This window comes from Conger conger, chromosome 14, assembly GCF_963514075.1.
Source record: "Conger conger chromosome 14, fConCon1.1, whole genome shotgun sequence".
Taxonomy (NCBI): Eukaryota; Metazoa; Chordata; class Actinopteri; order Anguilliformes; family Congridae; genus Conger; species Conger conger.
This window is the reverse complement of record NC_083773.1, coordinates 32,291,222-32,310,987: the sequence shown is the minus strand read 5'-3', so window position 1 is coordinate 32,310,987 and position 19,766 is coordinate 32,291,222. Positions and strand designations below refer to the sequence as shown.

The 19,766-nt window shown below is 46.2% G+C and overlaps 1 protein-coding gene across 6 annotated transcripts in view; it reads right to left on the bottom strand.

Annotated features, from left to right (window-relative positions):
* kcnab2a (potassium voltage-gated channel subfamily A regulatory beta subunit 2a) overlaps positions 1–19,766 on the bottom strand; it is a 72,026-nt gene that overhangs the window by 29,042 nt on the left and 23,218 nt on the right. For 2 of the 6 annotated variants that reach the window (XM_061219254.1, XM_061219255.1), the window contains exon 3: positions 18,767–18,808. The exons of 1 other annotated variant lie outside the window; for it this stretch is intronic. In XM_061219254.1, the coding sequence (XP_061075238.1) occupies positions 18,767–18,808 (42 nt within the window). Of the gene's footprint in view, positions 1–10,071; positions 10,305–16,538; positions 16,567–18,766; positions 18,809–19,766 lie in introns of those variants that run through there. 3 more of the 6 variants (XM_061219259.1, XM_061219257.1, XM_061219258.1) reach the window with 3 other exon arrangements.

Genomic DNA, 19,766 nt, shown 5'->3' with positions numbered 1-19,766 from the left:
CTTTTTTCACTCAATTTTTATAGGACTGATTGAAACTCAACATTGTCACATGCTGCACATGTGCTGTGTGTTTAAGATAACCAGCATGTGTACTGACTCCAATTAACCACCCAGCACGACACTGTGTAACAGACTTAGTCAAACAGTCTGATATGTACTCAGATAAAGGAAAATGAGTAGCAGCCTGTGAGGGAACACCCCTCCCCCCTGAAGCACTATCATTGGAGCACAGGTGACACCTGACCTCCCCCCCGCCCAATCACAGCGACAAAGCCAGCCATATTGAATGACACTGGAGTATATGGTTACTGGCCCAAAACAACAAACAACCTACCTTGATGTTGACCAAAATCGCACCCCTCCCTTTCCTGCCAAAAAACTAAAACTACAAAAAAAAAAAAAAAGAACTGATGGCAATTCACTCAAATGCTATTTGATACCAAAATTTTGTCCTGGCCCCTGCCTGCTCCCAGCAGACTGATACGGTCCCCGTAGGAGGAGGAGGAGGAGGAGGAGGAGGAGGAGGACGGCTCTCTGTAACGCGGGTCTTTCATAAGACCTGGCGAGTGGGCGCCTCTCTCTTCTCTGCAACGTTACGCAAGGCCTGGAGAGCAGACGCTGCCAGGTTTCATACACTATGCCTCCCCTGGAGGGAGAGAAGCATGAATAATACAGGGAAGAAAAAACACAGGAGGGAAAAAAAAAGAGCTGAATCTTCTCTGGAGGAAGTAGAGCAGAAACACAAGAGCACACATGAAGACACTACGGAGAGAGAGAAAAGAGGAGAGAGAGGGACAAAGAGAGCAAAGGGGAATAGAGATGGGGATGGAAAGGGAGAGGGAGGAAGAGGGGAAGGGGCAAATGAACGATGAGTGCCATTAGAGTCCAGTACAACCCTCCTGACTCAATGAACAGTTAATGCTCAGCCACTGTGCGTGCTGATAACCTGCTGCCAACCCTCAGACCATTCTTAAAACTGACTTGTGATGCCAATATACTGTCCAGCAACTCTGCTCACACGACTGAGAAAAATATACATCTCCAACAGCCCTAAAAGCCTGTAATAAAGCATATTGTGCCATTAAGCATCTTTATTTTATTGAAATGCCTCATTTTGGTGAAAGCCTGTCAGATGGGTTCTCATTGTGCAGCTCAAATGCTTGATGTTTCCAACTGGTTTTTACTAGAAGAATTAGTCATTAGTCAGTAGCTTTTTGGGCTAGTGTACAATTGTCATGACAAAAGGCATAACAGTGGCTTCAGTCAGCAGAAGAGGGGGGGAAAAAAGGGGATTGTGAGAGTTATGAAAAGGAGTGAGAATACTTTTTATAAATTGTGTGAGGTGATTGCATCTGTTGGAAGCATCTCCATTTTGAGTATAAATGTCTTTGAAAGGAACATTTATCAGGGTGTCATTGCATTGTGTAGCTGTCTTCTGTGCCCTACTCCGAACACCATTAGCAGACTGACTCAGTCTGGAAATAAGTGTGAAGTGAGTAAGAAGTTCTGGAACCGGCTCATCTATGGCTTCTTATTTTCATTTTTTCAACACACATGAACGTGCAAATGTTGACGTGCGTCTTTTCACATGACTTTAACCAGCCCTCCCACACCACAGAAGAAGAGGTGGGTCATAACAGAACCCATTGGGTCTCTCATTGGTCAGCAGATCAATAAGCTCTGGACAACCCCTCATCCCCTCCCACACAGGGAGAGATGGCAGAGACTGGGCTCACTAGAGGAGAAAAACACACATTCATATTTTAGGGCGCAAACTAGGCTGATCAATATTAGATGGGGTTATTACAAGATAGTAATTTAGCTCTATGTTTAATTCATATCTGGCTTTGTATTTGGGACATGAGACAGGGATATCACATACTCAAAAAACCCAACAAATAAATGTGCTTGATTGGAGGAGGTATGACAGAGACAAGAGCAATTATTTGAACCAGTCGGCTGGTATGGCAAAAACACATGAGTGGAAAAGGTAACCTTATACTGTCAGTTCCACAGAACAGGAGCAATCGGTCATATACTGTACATACCTTAACACATGAACATAACACCACACACATACCCACGTAATCTCTTAAGTGCATTTTCACACATAGCGCAGAGACACGCACAGAGACACGCGCAGAGACAGGCGCAGAGAAACGCAGAGAAACGCAGAGACACGCAGAGACAGGCACAGAGACACGCACAGAGACACGCACAGAGACACGCACAGAGACACGCAGAGACACGCGCAGAGACACGCGCAGAGACACGCGCAGAGACAGACACACGCAGACACGCGCAGAGACACGCGCAGAGACACGCGCAGAGACACACACAGAGACACGCACAGAGACACCCACAGAGACAAGCACACACAGAGACACGCACAGAGACAGGCAGAGAGACAGGCAGAGAGACACGCACAGACACACGCACAGAGACACGCACAGAGACACACGCACAGACACACGCACAGAGACACGCAGAGACACACGCACAGACACACGCACAGAGACACGCACAGAGACACGCACAGAGACACACGCACAGAGACACACGCACAGACACACGCACACAGACACACGCAGAGAGACAGGCACACAAGCAAACACAGGCGCACACACACAGACACACACAGAGGAAAGACAGGAGATTGAGGAACAAGCTCCAGTGTAAAGGTGGATGAGTGAATCACCACTCAAACTTATGACAGGCAGTCACAGGCCAACATGGAACTATGCACCATATGATGGGTTTAATTTCTCGTTTGAAATTTAATGTGGAACAGTCAGCTGAATTCCACAGGAAGGTCAAATTAATTAGAAAGTACTGGTAGGTTAGTTTCTGGAATACTGGACTGAATGTGCAAACATATTGGGTCCCAGGCAGGCACCATACCAGTGTGACGGACTCTATCGTGGTGTGAGGGAACCCATCAGATGGAAACTACAGTTAAGAGCCTTATGATTCTGGCATCTGAGATATGGGAATTTAAAATCTCAGGCTAGCTTTTCCCTGGGAAGTTGGTATTAATTTACCAAATGCCAAAGCATTGCAAACCAGAACATCACAACTTTCAAATAAATATCAGGGGTTCCAGTTGGGAAGAAGCAGACATCTGAACACTAGAGACTTGGATTCATGTTTGTACGTCATCATCGTATGTGTATCCAAATCACCCCTACTGCATTAACCTGATGGCATGGGCAATCTATGCCACCTAGTGGTGCAGAAAGAGATTGAAACAAAATGCTGCTGGTCTTCACAGATACAAATCTGATGTGTTCAGCACATTTACTACCATGACCTGATCTAGTTCCAACTCTAGACAGAACCTTAAAAAGCACTCTGCTTTTAATGTCAATTTCATGCACCCAAAAAATTGTCAGTGATGAGCAGCAGGGAAAACTGCTCAAATATTTAAAAAATAAAAAAAGGATGGCATTTATATTACATTACATTAATGGCATTTGGCAGACGCTCTTATCCAGATAAGATCCTTCCCTGGAGCAATGCAGGGTTAAGGGCCTTGCTCAAGGCCCCAACGGCTGTGCGGATCTTATTGTGGCTACACCAGGGATCGGACCACCGAACTTGTGTGTCCCAGTCATGTACATTACCCACTACGCTACAGGCCGCCCTATACCCTACACTATAGTGCCTTTATCCAAAGCGCCGTACAACTGATGCTTCTCATTCACCCATTCATTCACACACACACACCAACGGAGATTGGCTGTCATGCAAGGCACCAACCAGCTCAGGAGTCTTTGGGGGTTAGGTGTCTTGCTGAGAAACACTCCGACACACCCAGGGCGGGATCGAACCGGCAACCCTCCGACTGCCAGGCGACTGCTCTTACCGCCTGAGCCAATGAGCCTATTTTACTACCATTTACAGACGCACTGATTACAAACATAAGAGCCAAGCTAACATAGATCCTGAAGGATGAAAGAAGCGGAACTGCAATCAATACCACGCAGGACCCAGCAGAGTCAATACTGGATACAGAGACAGGCACCACTTCTCCCATTTAACCGCTGCCCAGGGCCAGTAACACAAAGGCTTAAGCCTTTAAGCCCTGTGTTTGCATGGAGTAACTAGAATATGAGTCCTGTGAATTAAAGTTTAAAGGGTTCAGCTTTCACCACACGAATGGGGCGCGGGGGGGCCGACTCGATTTAGATTCCACTAGGTGGTGCCAGATCTCTATTCTGAAGAAGCAAGGAGGGCAGTAATGATTTATAGTTACGGCAAAGACAGGAGAAATGGATTTGGGAGCATCGTATATTAAGGAATAGCCAGGGGTCTACTGAAAAGGGCTCCGCCTCAGTGGGGCTCAGCTGGATAAATAAAGGACAAAGCTAAAAATAATCAATAAAGACCCCAATTTAGTAGCCCCAATTTTTGTACGTCTTTAGTAGAGGTAACTCATGTGTGGTGTACACAGCTAAGGTAAGGCACATCTACATGGTATACTTTAGCACCACACCAAGATTATTAGCCTTGTTCGGCTGGTTGCTTGTCCTTGTGGATTGCGGTGAAGATTCTTTTTCTTCTCTTGTCCAGACATTTTGTGATGCCATTCAAAACAACTACCAGAAATATGAACAATGCGTCACTATGTTCTTAAAGTCCTTTTCATTGATTATCATTCTGCATGTTGCCTTTTTTTGGTTATAAAAAATACATACACTTTATACACCTGATTTCTCATCAGACCAACAAGATGAAATGAATGGAATGGCTCTGCTTGTATAAATGTAACCTTCATGAACTTTATCACCCAGACACAACAGCAGAGAGAATTTACACATACATTACAGAATGAGGGAACTGAAGATGAATGTTCATACCCCAGGTAACACAATCGAGGGGTGAGTTCCCCTTTCTGCAATCAGCAGGCAGCACAAAAAAAAAAAAAAAAAGTTTTTTGGTGGAAGGCAGCAAAAACAGTAACTCTTAGCACACGAACAAGGTGTGTGAACAAGCAACACAGGAGACCAGGCCGATGACTGGTGGCAGCTATTGAGTGAGAAATACACTAATGATGTTGAACTCTGGGAGGGGAAAATAAAATAATGAAATCAGGAGCCATAAGTCTGCCGGTTAAAGACGAAAAGCCATCTCTGACTGCACCACAAAATTAAAATGCCTTTTAATTTCAGTTGCCACTGTCCACAACAGCCTCTACATCAGTTTACATGCAACACAGAAAAGGAGATAATTTCACTTACAGGTAGTGCGTGCGTTTGTGAGAACAGGAGCCAGTTGGTGCTTTATGCTTCTTCGTTTTAAACTCATTTTCTACCTCATTGTCGTGAATTCAGCCTTTTTAGGCCTGCCCATTCAGGCCAGGGATTTTGTTTATTTTATCTTTTGCCCCGCACTTACGTAGGGTCATTATTGAGCCCAAAGGAGAGCTTCAACTTGCTAACCTCTCACCCGAGGCAGACAGACAGGCGAGTGTCTACAGCACCACCTACAGACCAGTCTCACGGAGTTGGAGCACACTTTGGCACGTGGCCCCAGAATGCGCTCATCGCAGGCGAGGGAGACCGGAGCCTCGCTGCTCCAGCTCCTCACCCTCAGCGGCAGAACTCTGCAGGGAGCACCAGCGGAGAGAGACGTGGTGTGGAGAAAGACTTTCCTGAGAAGGCCAGGCACTTCCTCCTGAGCGTCTGCGAGGCCTGCAGACAGGCCGCACAAATGTATTCAATGAAGATGAAGGCAGTGTGCGCTTAGCGTCCATTAGCGCCGGCCCGATGCGATGAAACCAAGCACGGCCACTCTGGAAAAATCAATAACTTGGCCACAGCGAAGACTGCCCCATAGCATTAAAAGGCAACACTCAGCAAAGACGTTGTGGACAATGTTCTCTCGGTAGGAAAGTTATTTCCTATTAAAACAGGACGGTCCGAATTGTCCTGCATTTCGGCTATTCTCCTTTTCCTTTCATTGTAAACTTTTGGGTACGAAGCCAGTGTAAATAAGACCTCCAGGTAACACAGGAACTGTGATACCATTTTGTAAATGCCCGGATTTGTTTACCCCATTGTTCCAGCTGGCTACATGAGCCTCTTAATGTCAGCGAGATGCTGTTGGGTTCAGATTGCTGGGAGGCAATGCTGGGTGCCATTCAGCCTGCATCGACACCAGCTGTTCTCAACATGTGTAGCTACAGCACCTACCCTCACAGCTGGACTGGGCCACATACAGGGCAGTGTGTAAGCATTTTGACATGTTGGTTCTGTACTCCAGCACAGTGGATTTGAAATGAAACAATGAGTTTGAGGTAAAGTGCATACTGTTGTCTTTAATGTGAGGATATTTACATCCATATCGGGTGATTTGTGTAGGAATTGTAGCCATTTTTATATAGTCACTCCATTTTAAGGGAGCAAACAATTTGCTGCTCAGCTGTTTCTCGGTCAGGGGTTTTTGTGACATTAGTTCATGTACAAGAAAGCCAACAGAATTGTGATTGCATTTGGACTGATGCTGTTGTCTCTTAACTTGAGGACCAAATAAGCATCAATGCCAATAAAGCAGACCATAATGAGGTAAACTCAACGAAAACATTGGGTATGTCAAAATCAACTATTTGATACATTGTTTAAAAACCAATACCAACAGCCTGGTAGAACATGGAAGACCACTGTAATGGATGACCAAAGAATACTTTCAAATACTGTCTAATAGATGAACACTCCAGGATGTAGGCACAGATGAGTCAAGAATTAGAAGAATACACGAGCACCTTAGAGGGTTCACTGCAATATGCAAACCGCTGGTAAGTCTCAAGAGCAGAACAGCCAGATTAGTTTACTAAAGTCCAGATTGACCAAAAAGTACATTTAAAAGAGCACTGTCACGCTTGTTTCAGTTGAGCTTATTTGGACTAAATGCTTAAATTATGTGTGTAGGCATTTTTAAAATCACTATCAGTGCAGCGGTTTCCTAAATATGGGCCAAAACTTCTCAAAACAAACACGTCCTGTTTGGCTTGAATCTCCAGCCTGCGTTTCCAAGAAGGTAACAGGCACTCAAAGTCCAACCTTGAATGCAGAGACTGGTTTATGGACGGCCACCCATCCAGGCGATCACATAACACTTAACAGTAATAATACAGTAAAGTTACCATAAAAATATCACGGAACCTAACTTGGAAGAAGTATCTACAACCAAGGGGTCCAGGAGGGCAACTAAGCGACGAGCAAGTAAATATCTAGCTAACAACATCGAAATGTTGGTTGTGGACACGCCTCGTCCTATGCTGTAAATTCCGGTTCAAAACTGCAAGGCTGTATTTCTTCGTCAAAATCGAAAAGCTCATCCTTTAACTGGGCGAAGTCAGAGATGTACGTCATATCGCTCAGGCTAGCCAAGATATTTTAATGCTAACGTTACCGTATTTTCGTGGGAGTGTTTGTTTTGAGTTTTGCCCCATATTTAGGAAATGGCTACACTGAAGGTGATTTTCAAAATGCCTACACACATAATTTAAGCATTTAATCCAAATAAGCTCAACTGAAACAAGCGTGACCGTGCTCCTTTAAAAAACAGTTTTTTAGTTTCAACCACAGAGTTTTTCAGGGTCAAAAAAAGGGAATTGAATGTTCTTGACAGGCCTCGACTGTACACGCGTTTTACTTGCTGAAGACAAGACTGAAGTGCCCCAGAAACAAACAGGAACTGAAGATGGCTGCACTGCAGCCCTGGCAGAGCATCAGCAGAGAAGATGATGTCTGGTCTGGTGATGATCTGGGGATGTCTGGTCTGGTGATTATCTGGTGATGTCTATGGGTTGCAGACTAAGGATTTGCAACCAAATAATAAATATAATGATTTATAGTCATTTCGCCAAATTACTATTGCTTCCCTAAAATGAGGGTGACAATGTATAAAAGGGCTGTCATTCCTACACAGAACACTGGATATGACAGTTCCTGGTGCCTCCACAAGAGTGGGTTTCCCTGCTACTCCTTACAGGTGTGTTAGGGCTGTGCAGCAGGGGGGCCTTCTCTCTGAGGCTCCATCTCTGACCTGATTCCACCCTCATTAAAAACAGGGCCTGATCAGGATACAATACTCAATTAGAGCGGAGAGCCTCCTCTGGCCTCCATTCAGGTAAAGCAGGTAGTGTTTCTGTGAGAAACCAACACCGGCGTGCAATCACGCAAAACCACATCCTATACCCGCCGGTTTTAATCTACAAATTAAAAACAGCCGCGGACAATAGCGTGACCGCGGCCTCCTCCACTTCCCGTGCGGTCCCTTCCAACGACTCGCGGATCTGTAAACATGAACCACCGGCAGCTGCGCGGGGCTTCCTTACAGCAGTCCGTTTGAATGTACACAGTGAGCCCTGTCCCGCCCCCCGGGCGTAACCCAACCCTCCACCAACCTGAGGTGAGCCAACGGCCATTTGTGCGAGGGCGACCGCACTTAGCAGAAAAGGTACGGCCACCACCGCTTGCTCGACATACAACCCTGCCCTCTGTCGAAACGGCGCCTGGCCAGCATCCCCCACTCACTGAACCACACCCAAAACCCGGCCCCTCGGCCCCCACCTTGCACCCCCTGACCCTCCAACTCCCCACCCCACCAGCCTCCGCATTACACAGAGGTTCTGGGATCCAACACAGATATGAAATATTAATTTATATCAGTGGGGATGTACAGAGAAAAGCACGGCTGATCTGATCGATCGGCGGCAGCTCCGCGGTGGAGACTGGCGACAAGGACGAGGCCGTTCTCCCCCCGGCGCATGGAAAACGCCCTGCTGGGGTGTCTCGGTGGCGCAGCCTGCAGAGCACTGACCGCATGCTCATTGTGAGCCGCGACGTCAACGGTTCGAATCCGACCATCTGACAATTTGTCGCATGTCTTTCCCTCTCTCTCGCCCCCATTCTTCCTGTCTCTATATACTGTCCAATAAAGCTGAAAAAGGCCTAAAAAATATCTTTAAAAAAGAAAAAGAAAACGCCCTGCTAAAGGCTCGCGAGAGCACAGCGAACAGGTTGATGTCTGCAGACCCCACGTGGAAGCAGAGAACCCGTGGGTACTCGTTTCCGACCGCCTGCGGTGGCGCAGAACCACACGTACCGATTCTCCATCAACGGCACGGGTCCAGTTTACTTCCCGTTCTGCAGCAACTAAAAACCACAACCGACAGAGCTATGAGGCGGTCTCCACAGACCAATTACACACAGATCTAAACAAATCAACCATTTTACATTAATATTTAGGCATTTAACAGACACCCTTCTCTAGAGTAACTTGCATAAGTGCTGATGTTATGTCATCAGACCCACAACCAATAGCAATTGTGAATACATAATCTGACATGAAGTTAGATGCCATAGTAACTGTACGAGGGAAATGGGGAACATAGTATCATTAAGAAGCTAATTGTTTAGTTTCCAATTTGGTCTAGGCTGGGCTACTTAACCCATGCAACATTAGAATGTCTGCATCAGGTGAGCCAAGGTTTAAACGTGTGTGTTTCAGTCGCTGGCAGAAGACGGGCAGTACAAATCATCCAATCCCTTCCCTCATCATCGTTCTCCCTTCTGCATTAAGCCAGCCGTACAGCACAGATTTTTCACAATGCCCCTCAGTACAAACCACACTGGGAAGAACGGAGGAGCGGGCACCTCACTTAAAATACTGAGACTTTCAACCTCCAGGAAGAAAAAAAGTGCAGTGACCCACAATCTCAAGCAAAAGAACCCACATGCAGCGGTCCTGTTCAGCAGAGACAAACCCAACCCAAACAGCATGCCAGTCACTGTACTGTACTCTCATCAAGCAGATCGACCTCCAGTACGACCACCACTTCCACAGTGCCTTTGTGCCTCCTGTTCCCTGAACGTTACACCTGTATAGAGAGCTCCCCCAGGTAACTGCTTGCCTGATTCATTAGCTTCTCCAGTATTCTTCAGTCTGGCCCCCTTACCTGTACTTCATATACAGTAACTGCAGTCCCCACATAGGGAGCCCCCACAGGTAACTGCTTGCCCGATTCATTACCTTCTCCAGCATACGTCAGTCTGGCCCCCTTACCTGTACTTCATACCGGTCTGGTAGGAGACGCAGTCCTCCAGCACCAGACAGTTCATCCTGAGGAAGTCCTCCATGTTGCGGACCTGGGCGGCGGCCCGCTGCTCGCGCTGGCGCTGGAGCTGGGCCTGGTCGGGGGCCCGCGGGGGGCTCAGGCCCTGGTCCGAGTGGTAGCGGCTGATCCCGCTGCGGATGCTCTCGCTGTACGACATGGACAACATCCTGCTACCTGTGCTGCTGCTCTTGCGCACGCCCACGCCCGGCTCGGGGATCTGCAGATTTTCGGCATGGACATTGGGTTTCAGGCCGAGGGGCCTCCCGGTGAACCCCCCCGCGAACATCCTACCCCCCGGCCCAGCCCGGACCTGCCTACTGGCACTGCGGCCACCGTGCAGGAGGAGAGCTGGGAGTCTGAGACGGGCAGGCAGGGCACCTCCTTAAATAGCACCTGCTCTCCTGCAACCGGGCTATGCTGTAACTGGAGCCACCCTGTGTGTGTGTGCCCACACACACACACACACACACACACACACACACACACACACACACACACACACACATACAAATACAAAAGTAGTGGGACGGTGACACAATTTTTTGTCATTTTAGCTCTGTCCTCCAGCACAATGGATTTGAAATGAAACAGAAATTAGGAGGTTAAATTCCAGACAGTCAGCTTTGAGGGTATGTATACGGTGACCAGTTTAGGAACTACTATCTCTTTTTATAGATAGTCCCCCCATTTTAGGGGAGCAAAAGTAATTGGACAATTGCCTGCTCAGCTGTGTGTCTTAACTAATGAACTAATGATGCAAAGAAAGGGGCTAGAGTTGTGTGCTGGAGGCAGTGTTACAGGTTTTGCATGCATGGCTGCCAAGGGAGCTGGTTCACATGTCTTCATTGATGATGCGACTCCTGACGCTGACTGAAGTGTACAGAAACATCTTAACTGCTCAGATGGCCCTGACCAAAAAACTGGAATGTTCTTGACAAGCCTTGGCAACCATCTGTCCACGTGTTTTAGTTGCTGAAAACAAGAGTGAAGGCAAAAGTCCCCAGAAACAAACAGGAACTGAAAATGGCTGCAGTACAGGCCTGGCAGAGCATCACCAGGGAAGATACCCGGAAGCTGGTGAGGTCTGTGGGTCACAGACAGGTAGCCATCGAATGGAAAGGATTTGCAACCAAGTACAAAATATTTAAGAAAATGACAATTCGTCAACATACTAAAATAGGAGGTCTATGAATAATAAGGGCTGCAATTCCTACATTAATTACCCAATATGGATGTAAATACCCTCAAATTAAAGCTGACACTCTGACACTGACACTTTGACCACTTACTCATAGTTTTATTTCAAATCCAATGTGCTGGAGTACAGAGCCAAGACAAGAATTGTGTCACTGTCACCAATATTTTTGTATATGTGCGCACATACATACACACATACACACACACAAACACACCAGTATTCACATAGACTTGAGCACTGTACATACAATATGAAAGCATACTCAGTCACACAAGCATGAACATGAAATGTAAACATATGCAGACACACACAAATACATGCATGCACGCACATGGGATGCGCATGGGACAATGACACAGCTCACCACACACACACACACACACACACACACACACATCAATAGACTAGCTAAAACAGAAACAAGGTGGGGACCTCGGCTGGGGGAACAGTGTGTGTTTCCAGCACTGGTGAGGACTGCTGAGGGTACTGAGGGCCTAATCGGCAGTAGAGCTACACGCTAAAGCAGAACTGTTAAAGGATGCCATCTACAAATCAAACCGGCAGCTATGCTCTTTGCCTACATCCCCCAACTTCAATCTCAGTTCCCATTTTTCTGTGTGTAGATACTGCATGCCTAAACACTCCAATCAGCTTTGAAATTAGAACTAGAAAAGACTGGGACAAAGAATCATGACACTGACCCATAATATGCAGAGTAAACATCAAATTATGACAACAGAATATTTTGATGCATAACAATCTAGTACATCCACAATGTCCATACAAAGACCAACGCCAACAGTATTCTCTATTCAAAGCATTTCTATAGTCTACAAATAATATTCAGGTATACTATAAGTATAACATTACATATTCCATGTTACATACGATTATATACAAGACTTGATACTAAATAACTATGTACTGATGATACAGCTTCACCATATTTAGTACGTTTTTGGTATTTGTACATTTTATGTTGGTGCTACATTTGAAGTTCCGTCAGTCTAAATATGCTCGCCTGACCGTTCTTATCGGACTCTGCTTTAACGGAGAGCTAACGCACATCTGACTGCGGCTTTCTTCACTCAGCTATAGATATCTGACTGCATGTAATAACGATTATTATCCGCCCGGGACTCCTGGGGCTTTAACGGAACTGAGAGCTCTCACATGGAGCATCAGCATCCCAGCAGCCGGCCGGCTGCACTCACAATGCGATTACTCAGGCTAATGGGGAGGCTGCTGAACCCTGGCCCTGCTCTCAGACCCCCCCTCCTCAGGCTGCCGAACCCTGGTTCTGCTCTCAGACCGGCTCCTGGCCCTGCTCTCAGACCGACTCCTGGCCCTGCTCTCAGACTGGCTCCTGGCCCTGCTCTCAGACCCCCCCTCCTCAGGCTGCCGAACCCTGGTTCTGCTCTCAGACCGGCTCCTGACCCTGCTCTCAGACCGACTCCTGGCCCTGCTCTCAGACCCCCCCTCCTCAGGCTGCCGAACCCTGGTTCTGCTCTCAGACCGGCTCCTGGCCCTGCTCTCAGACCGACTCCTGGCCCTGCTCTCAGACCGGCTCCTGGTCCTGCTCTCAGACCCCCCCTCCTCAGGCTGCTCAACCCTGGTCCTGCTCTCAGACCGGTGGATTTGCAAACATGTTCCACAGCCAACGCTAGAGTAGCCCCCCTCCTCAGGCAGCTGAACAGCTGGGCAATTCCATGGTAACCGACATTACAACTGCGGGATATTTGGGTGGTAAAGCCCAATAGAGTTACATAAGAGGCTGAAATGTGCGTTTATAACCCTTAGGTGTCAATAACTCTTATCAGTCTCTATTATGTAGCTGTTGGCAGACACTCTTATCCAGAGTGACGTACAGTTGATTAGACTAAGCAGGAGACAATCCTCCCCTGGAGCAGGGTTAAGGGCCTTGCTCAAGGGCCCAACGGCTGTGCGGATTTTATTGTGGCTACACCAGGGATCGAACCACAGACCACCGATCTTCCGGGTCCCAGTCATGTACCTTAACCACTACACTACAGGCCGCCGTAAAGGCCGCATGTCCAATACAGTCACCGTGGAATTCACGGTATTATAATTTATGGTCCATCAAGCAACTCGGCAGAAAGAAAAAAGACAAAGATGCTCAACGTTAGTAAAATCATCAATACAGTAAAGACTTCAATATCAGTGTGTTACAAATAAAATGCAATAGGTTATTAATAAAATGAGTCCCGGCAGATTGTTTATGAATTATTTTCTTGGATGACAAAAAAATGTTGCAGTGGAATAATTAAAAAATATATATTTTATTACTATTGAATTCAGCATAGGAGAATATATGGTACTTGAGATTAAGACCAGCAACATGTCCCCTACTGGGGCCAAAAATGTATTGCAGGAGGATATACATGTAATTTGAACTTTTAATCATTTATTTTTATAATGTTCTTATTCATTTTATTCTGTTCAGGAATCAGTGAAAAAGCTTCGAGCTGCATCTGCATATCCAACGTGCAGATCATGATGTCAACCCAACAGCATGGCATAGGCACAAGTGGACACATCTGAAAGTGTGTGCACAGGACATGATCACTCTGCCATGACTACATTCTGCGTTTCAGCGGTCTCGTTCTCAACAGCTAGGCTTGTAGGAATTAGAGCACATTTCTCTTTTTTGAACATTTGTTAAAAAGGGAAACAGAGTTGCCCATTTCCATGGCAGTAAACTAATAATATGCCACCGGTATGATACAAAGAAAATAAAAAGCCTTCACCTTGTTTTCCACTTAAGAGACACATGAATAAGCAATAATTTAGAATTCAAATGCAATTAATTGAAGGGCTACAAGTAGGCTCAGTGCTGCCTTTAAGTGTACAACACGGCACATGCAAACTTCCCATCTGTGTGCCCGACTCCATTCACTAATGTTGATCGCCCCGCATAAGTACAGCTGCCAAACAAATAGAAAACCATAATAGTCTCTTCATTACCATTATCGACTTTATCGACTGTCAAGCATGTCCAATACTTCTGCAGGTAGCGGCTTCCCACTTATCAGAGGATGACGGATTACCTACATGCACACAGTACAATCACACATACTGTACAAACAGAATACGCCTACTTAGAAAACATTTCCAGGCAGTCTCAGAAGACTCATCTCACACAAGACCAAATCACAAAGTTAAGCGATCGAATTATTCTTCATAACATACAGCATTGCAGTCGCACCCGCCTGCTATGAAACACACACTGCTCCCAGAGCTAGAGATAGCAGAGACATTAGCATCCGCGCTGACCCGAACCGGACAGAGACATCTCACCAATCACATACATATATATATATATATATGTATATATGTAGACAAACGCAGGTCTCACATACAGCACACACACACAGACACACACACACACACACACACACACAGCTCAAGCTCACCTGCTGTCTTGGGGGGGTCTGCTCATGAACAAGAGCTTCTGGTGTGAGGCCATGCTTATAAACGCTGACTGCTCACAGCAATGCAGCAGTCCACCCAAACTGGGAGTGTCTAACTGGGAAGCGTCTAAACCAATTAGTGAATGAGATGGTGCGCACCCTCCCCCCTGCCCATACACTGTACACACACCTCCCCCCTCCTCGCCCCTGGTCGGTTTCCTCCATTTACAAGATTTAGGACCCGGCATGTTCTGCAAACGACAGCAAAATATTATCAGCCCTAAATTATTCACAGCAGCTTTTGTGCTAAAAGGTTTTGATCACTCTTCCAAAGGAGAGGATACTATGACTTTTTAAGCATGTAACCACTACCATGTTCGCTTACATATTTATGTACATGCAAACTGCACATACAGACTACGAAGCTGCATAAAGACATGCATGTACAGATACAAGCAACCACACGCACAAAGAATTGCAGACTTCCTCAAATGAACCCCAACTCCACATCATACAAAGCCCACTTGTTCTAGTGCTACAACATTTAGAGAACCAATCTTGCTTTTGCAGTGCAACCAATATGCAAAACCACCCAGGTACTATACACTACAGAATCTCACTGAGCTGTGTACTACACTGCGTTCAAGTTCAGAACAGCGCAAGAGCTGCTTCATGTAATGATGGCAGTCAGCTTGTGGAGATGATGTCACTCTAGGTCAGGGGCCCTCACTCTCAGTCCTGGGGGACCCCAGTGGAAAACCAATTTAAGTTTTAAGTTTAAGTTTTTTTTTTTTCCCCCATTAACTGTATCGTAACATAATGCAAGTTTGGCTGCTTACCACTTGGTTCAATCTTCTGAAGTGTGCACACTTTCAGCGATCAGAACAGCACTGATTTAACCTGTCATTCTGGAATTTAATCAATTAAAATGTGATTCCTTTCGAAAGGAGCCATTTGCCATACAGCACATTAGAGAAAGTGAAGAAAGCAGGGAAGTGTTATTTGATATGACTGATTAAGTCTCGGGATGTGAATATTGGACATTTACTCGTCACATACACCATTTCTGATCTTCTGCACCTTGAATACACCTAAGCCACAACATTAAACCACCGGCTTAAACCAGTTTTTTCATGAATAGAAATATGTTATAAACTGTATAAACTTGTTTATAAACACTTCATATTTCATTATATGACGTGTACTTGTATAAGCAGAAAATCATAAGTGAATTGCATTCTAAAGTAAAAAAGTTCAATGAAAATGAAAATGGGAATGGGAATGCACTTGGCATCTGGGCAGAACACAGATGAGCACAGCCGAGTTTGGGTGAGAGAGACCTCCACACACTGAAAGCGCTCTCCCCACCCAGCTGGACACAGACACCCAGACGGACAGACACCCAGACGGCGTCACTTTCAGCCCGGCCGATCCAGGCTGATCCAGGAGCTGCTGTCCCTAGAGCGGGGGTCAAGCAGGACCGCGGGGGTGGCGGTCTGTAAGTGGGACAGCGCTTCGCACTGCAGTGTGCGCCAGAACGGAGGGAGGAAGAGCACGGAGCCGCGGCGGTACTGCTGACGGCACCACGGCAGAAAGACGCATCCCCCCACCCCCGATAAAAACTCCATTTCCTCAGCCCTATCGAGCGGCGGCCCCGCGAGCATGCATTATGCAGGAGACAGCGCCATCCCGCCAACTTCACACACACCTGAGAACCTGGGCGGCAAGCCGCTACGCGCAGAACCGCCAACTCAGACGTTTTCACACCGGACCGAGACGCACTTACTCACACGGCGAGGAGCCGGTTCACCGAGTTTGCTCTAACCCGCCTTCCCTGCGCACAGCAGAGTGAGCCATTTCCTGGAGTGGTCTGACAGAAAAGGAACTGGCAGGCTAACGGCGTATCCTGTAACTACTGCAGCCGTGCAGGGCGTTATTCAGCATGCTCCATTAACACTGAAAAACTTAGAGGGGAATTACAGCTGGGAGATCAATACCTCGCTGAAGTTGGAGGGTTAACTGGTCCCGTTGCACTTAAAAGGGGTGAAAGGCGATCAGCTGTACAAACAAGAAAGAAGGCTAGAGCTCATTACCGTAGTCTCACACGGTCAGGGCTTTTACAGAACCATCAGCAAAAAAAAAGGTCGAATGGACTGCAGTGACCGAAACAGCACCCCAATCAGGCCGTAGGCAGCAAGAGGGAGGGGACACGCACTGTACCAAACACCAGCACGTAACCCACACCTCCCCGTTTCCCTGTCCTCACTCTCTCAGCTCCGATACTCCTCAAGGATTTCCTCACACACCACCATGGCCCTTACTAGAAGACACACCTTAGCTGAGAGCAGAATCGACTGTTGTGCATTTTGAAAAATGGTGAACACTACACGGTTCTGATGGGAGTCTTTCGGTCAGATGTATGGGAGAAATTCTGGAATGTTCCAGACCATTGTGGTTCTGGGATGAGCATCATACTTTCAGGACAGGTCTGGAAACCCACGACATTTCCCAAATCTTTCTTCCAGGAGGGACGACAGGCAGCACATCCAGGGGTAAATTATAGATGCGACCCAACCAGCTGTCGGTTCTACCGCACAACACGTCAGGTCAGGTTTTTATCAGGAAATCCCACACATTTGACACGCATTGCATTTCAATTAGCATCCACTGGATCCAACTACGCAGGAATTTCTGGACAAATGCGGATCCGATAGTATCGCCCATGCCACCATCTGTGCTTGAGTGCAGTCGAGCACACCACCACTCAGTAAACTATAGGGGCTCCATTGTGACAGCACAGGTTTCCAGTGGCGGCTGGCATAAATGGGCTAACCTTTGAAGAAAAAATGGCTAAAATGTCAGTTAGCCGATCGCTTTTGTAACACACCGGTCACTAAGTTACACGTCAGAGACGAGTCAAAATGAGCTGCTTGACTGCATGTTCACTGTTTATGGAAAATAACGGGCTGATAAAATATCATAGGCAACATTTGTAGTTATGCCAATTGAGATGATAAATGTGGCAAGGGTTAGCCAGTTTGTAATTGTGCTTAGAAAGGCTACATTACTGAAGGTTCAGTTATGGAGATTTCTCTTTTATAGCAAGGCTTGGTTTCATAGTTTTATTGCTCTAACAGGGTAGGGGCCTATTTTGTAGTCCTGTAGCTCTACTGGTTGTGCACAGCACTAACACTGCCAAGGTTATGGATTTCAATTCCCACCAGTGCGAGCCATCCTGAAAAATGTATGAGCTCATGGTACTGTAAGGCGCTTTGAATAAAAGTATTTCATTAAATTGCACATATTCGAATGGCATATTTTCAAATGCAAAGCTGGAGAATGAGCTATTGATTGATTAGACTTCCAGTTTTTAGCCCCCCATCCAGTATTGCCACCAGCTGCCACTGATGGTTTCACAGACGGTGGCTGACCATGTTGGGGATCACCATGCTATATTGTACCACACAAGCCCGTGCTTCCAATCAGGGTAGACACCTCTACATTGAATGTACAGGATGTTTTAAAATGTGCTCCACATTAAACAATTTGAGCATTATGCTGCTGAACAATATCACCCTTCTTGAGGGACAAATAAAAACAGCGGAAGTGCGAATAATTGTTTCAGGATAATGTGGCAAAAGACAGATTGGCCAGGGCGTACAGACCTTTGTCACACTTTCAGTGCAACGCTTCATTAGTCAGCGTTATATTACTATGACCTGCCCGATAAAAAAACCAACTGATTTATAAAATATTTTTTAGCCAGAACCAGGCTGCTGAGTCTTGCATTTGCAGCACAACCTTTACGACAATCTTTTTTGTCAACAGTGCCATAAAAGAGATGGATCGATTTATTTATTGATCAGACCGTTATGTTACAATATACTCAGCAATCACTTGGCAAGCCATTGTAAAGAGCCAAGCAGGCTCCTCATGACCCTCCAGAGCAACACCAGGAGGGGGCCCAGAATAAAGGGAGAGACCCAGAGACACAGAGGGGCAGAGCAGAGGTACCTGTAGAACTGCAGCTGTCGCTTGGGGCTTCCATAGCGCGCACTGAGGTAAACACGAGAGGAGGAGAGAAGAGAGAGAAGGAAGGGAGGGAGAGGGAGAGAGAAAGGGTGCTTAGTTCGACATGTCAGCTACAGAGAGACGCACACAAGCAGCAGTGCTGCATCTTAAAGATGAATTACTAATGTGCTAGATGAGAGCTACAATGATACTAATTACATCAGCTTTGATAATAATTACAGTTGAAAATAAAAAGCCTTTTAATTTGGCTGAAATGCACGAACCCGCAGAGAACATGCATTATTCAAATTCAAAGGAGAAAGGCACACTAATGTACAGTCACATTTTAGCACCCACAGCTTGGAAAGATCCTTTTAAAGAAAGGAGGAGAAAAAAAAAATAAAAGATTAGTCCATGTATAGATCAGGGCAGAAAGACATTTTCTCATTTTGGGTGCACATGAGAAGTATAAGCGGGATTTGCGCGGTGTTGTTAAAATGCAACAAATTCATTTTTCAGAGGCAAACACAGTCAACAACAAACAACTGATGTGTTTCACCGCATTCGGGCTTTGTGATATGTTATGAGGATCAGTGTGAGCTGTGAAGAGAGCTCCCCCTGCAGGATTTCAGCAAGCGCGAGACCTGCTGTCTAGGCAGGTATGTCTGAAAATCTGCAGTGGTGCAAAGGGCTTGCTCTTCAGCATAACAGCCCATCGCTTGCACTAGCCCATAGAATTTAAATGTCCACAGGACACGACTATTTACACCACTATCCTTGCGTTCTGATAAAATAACTATTTTGCCGGAATATGCCAACTCACAATAATAACACAAATGTATGTACTTCATAATTTTTTTTTGACACTTCTAACAGAAGTGGAATAAAACCGTGGGATTGGCGGGATGAAAAATGGTACAAATAATGTTTAGGCTTCCTGATCAAAACATCTTAGCCACACAGGTCAATATAAAAAAAAACACTTGGATTTTTGTTCTAATTT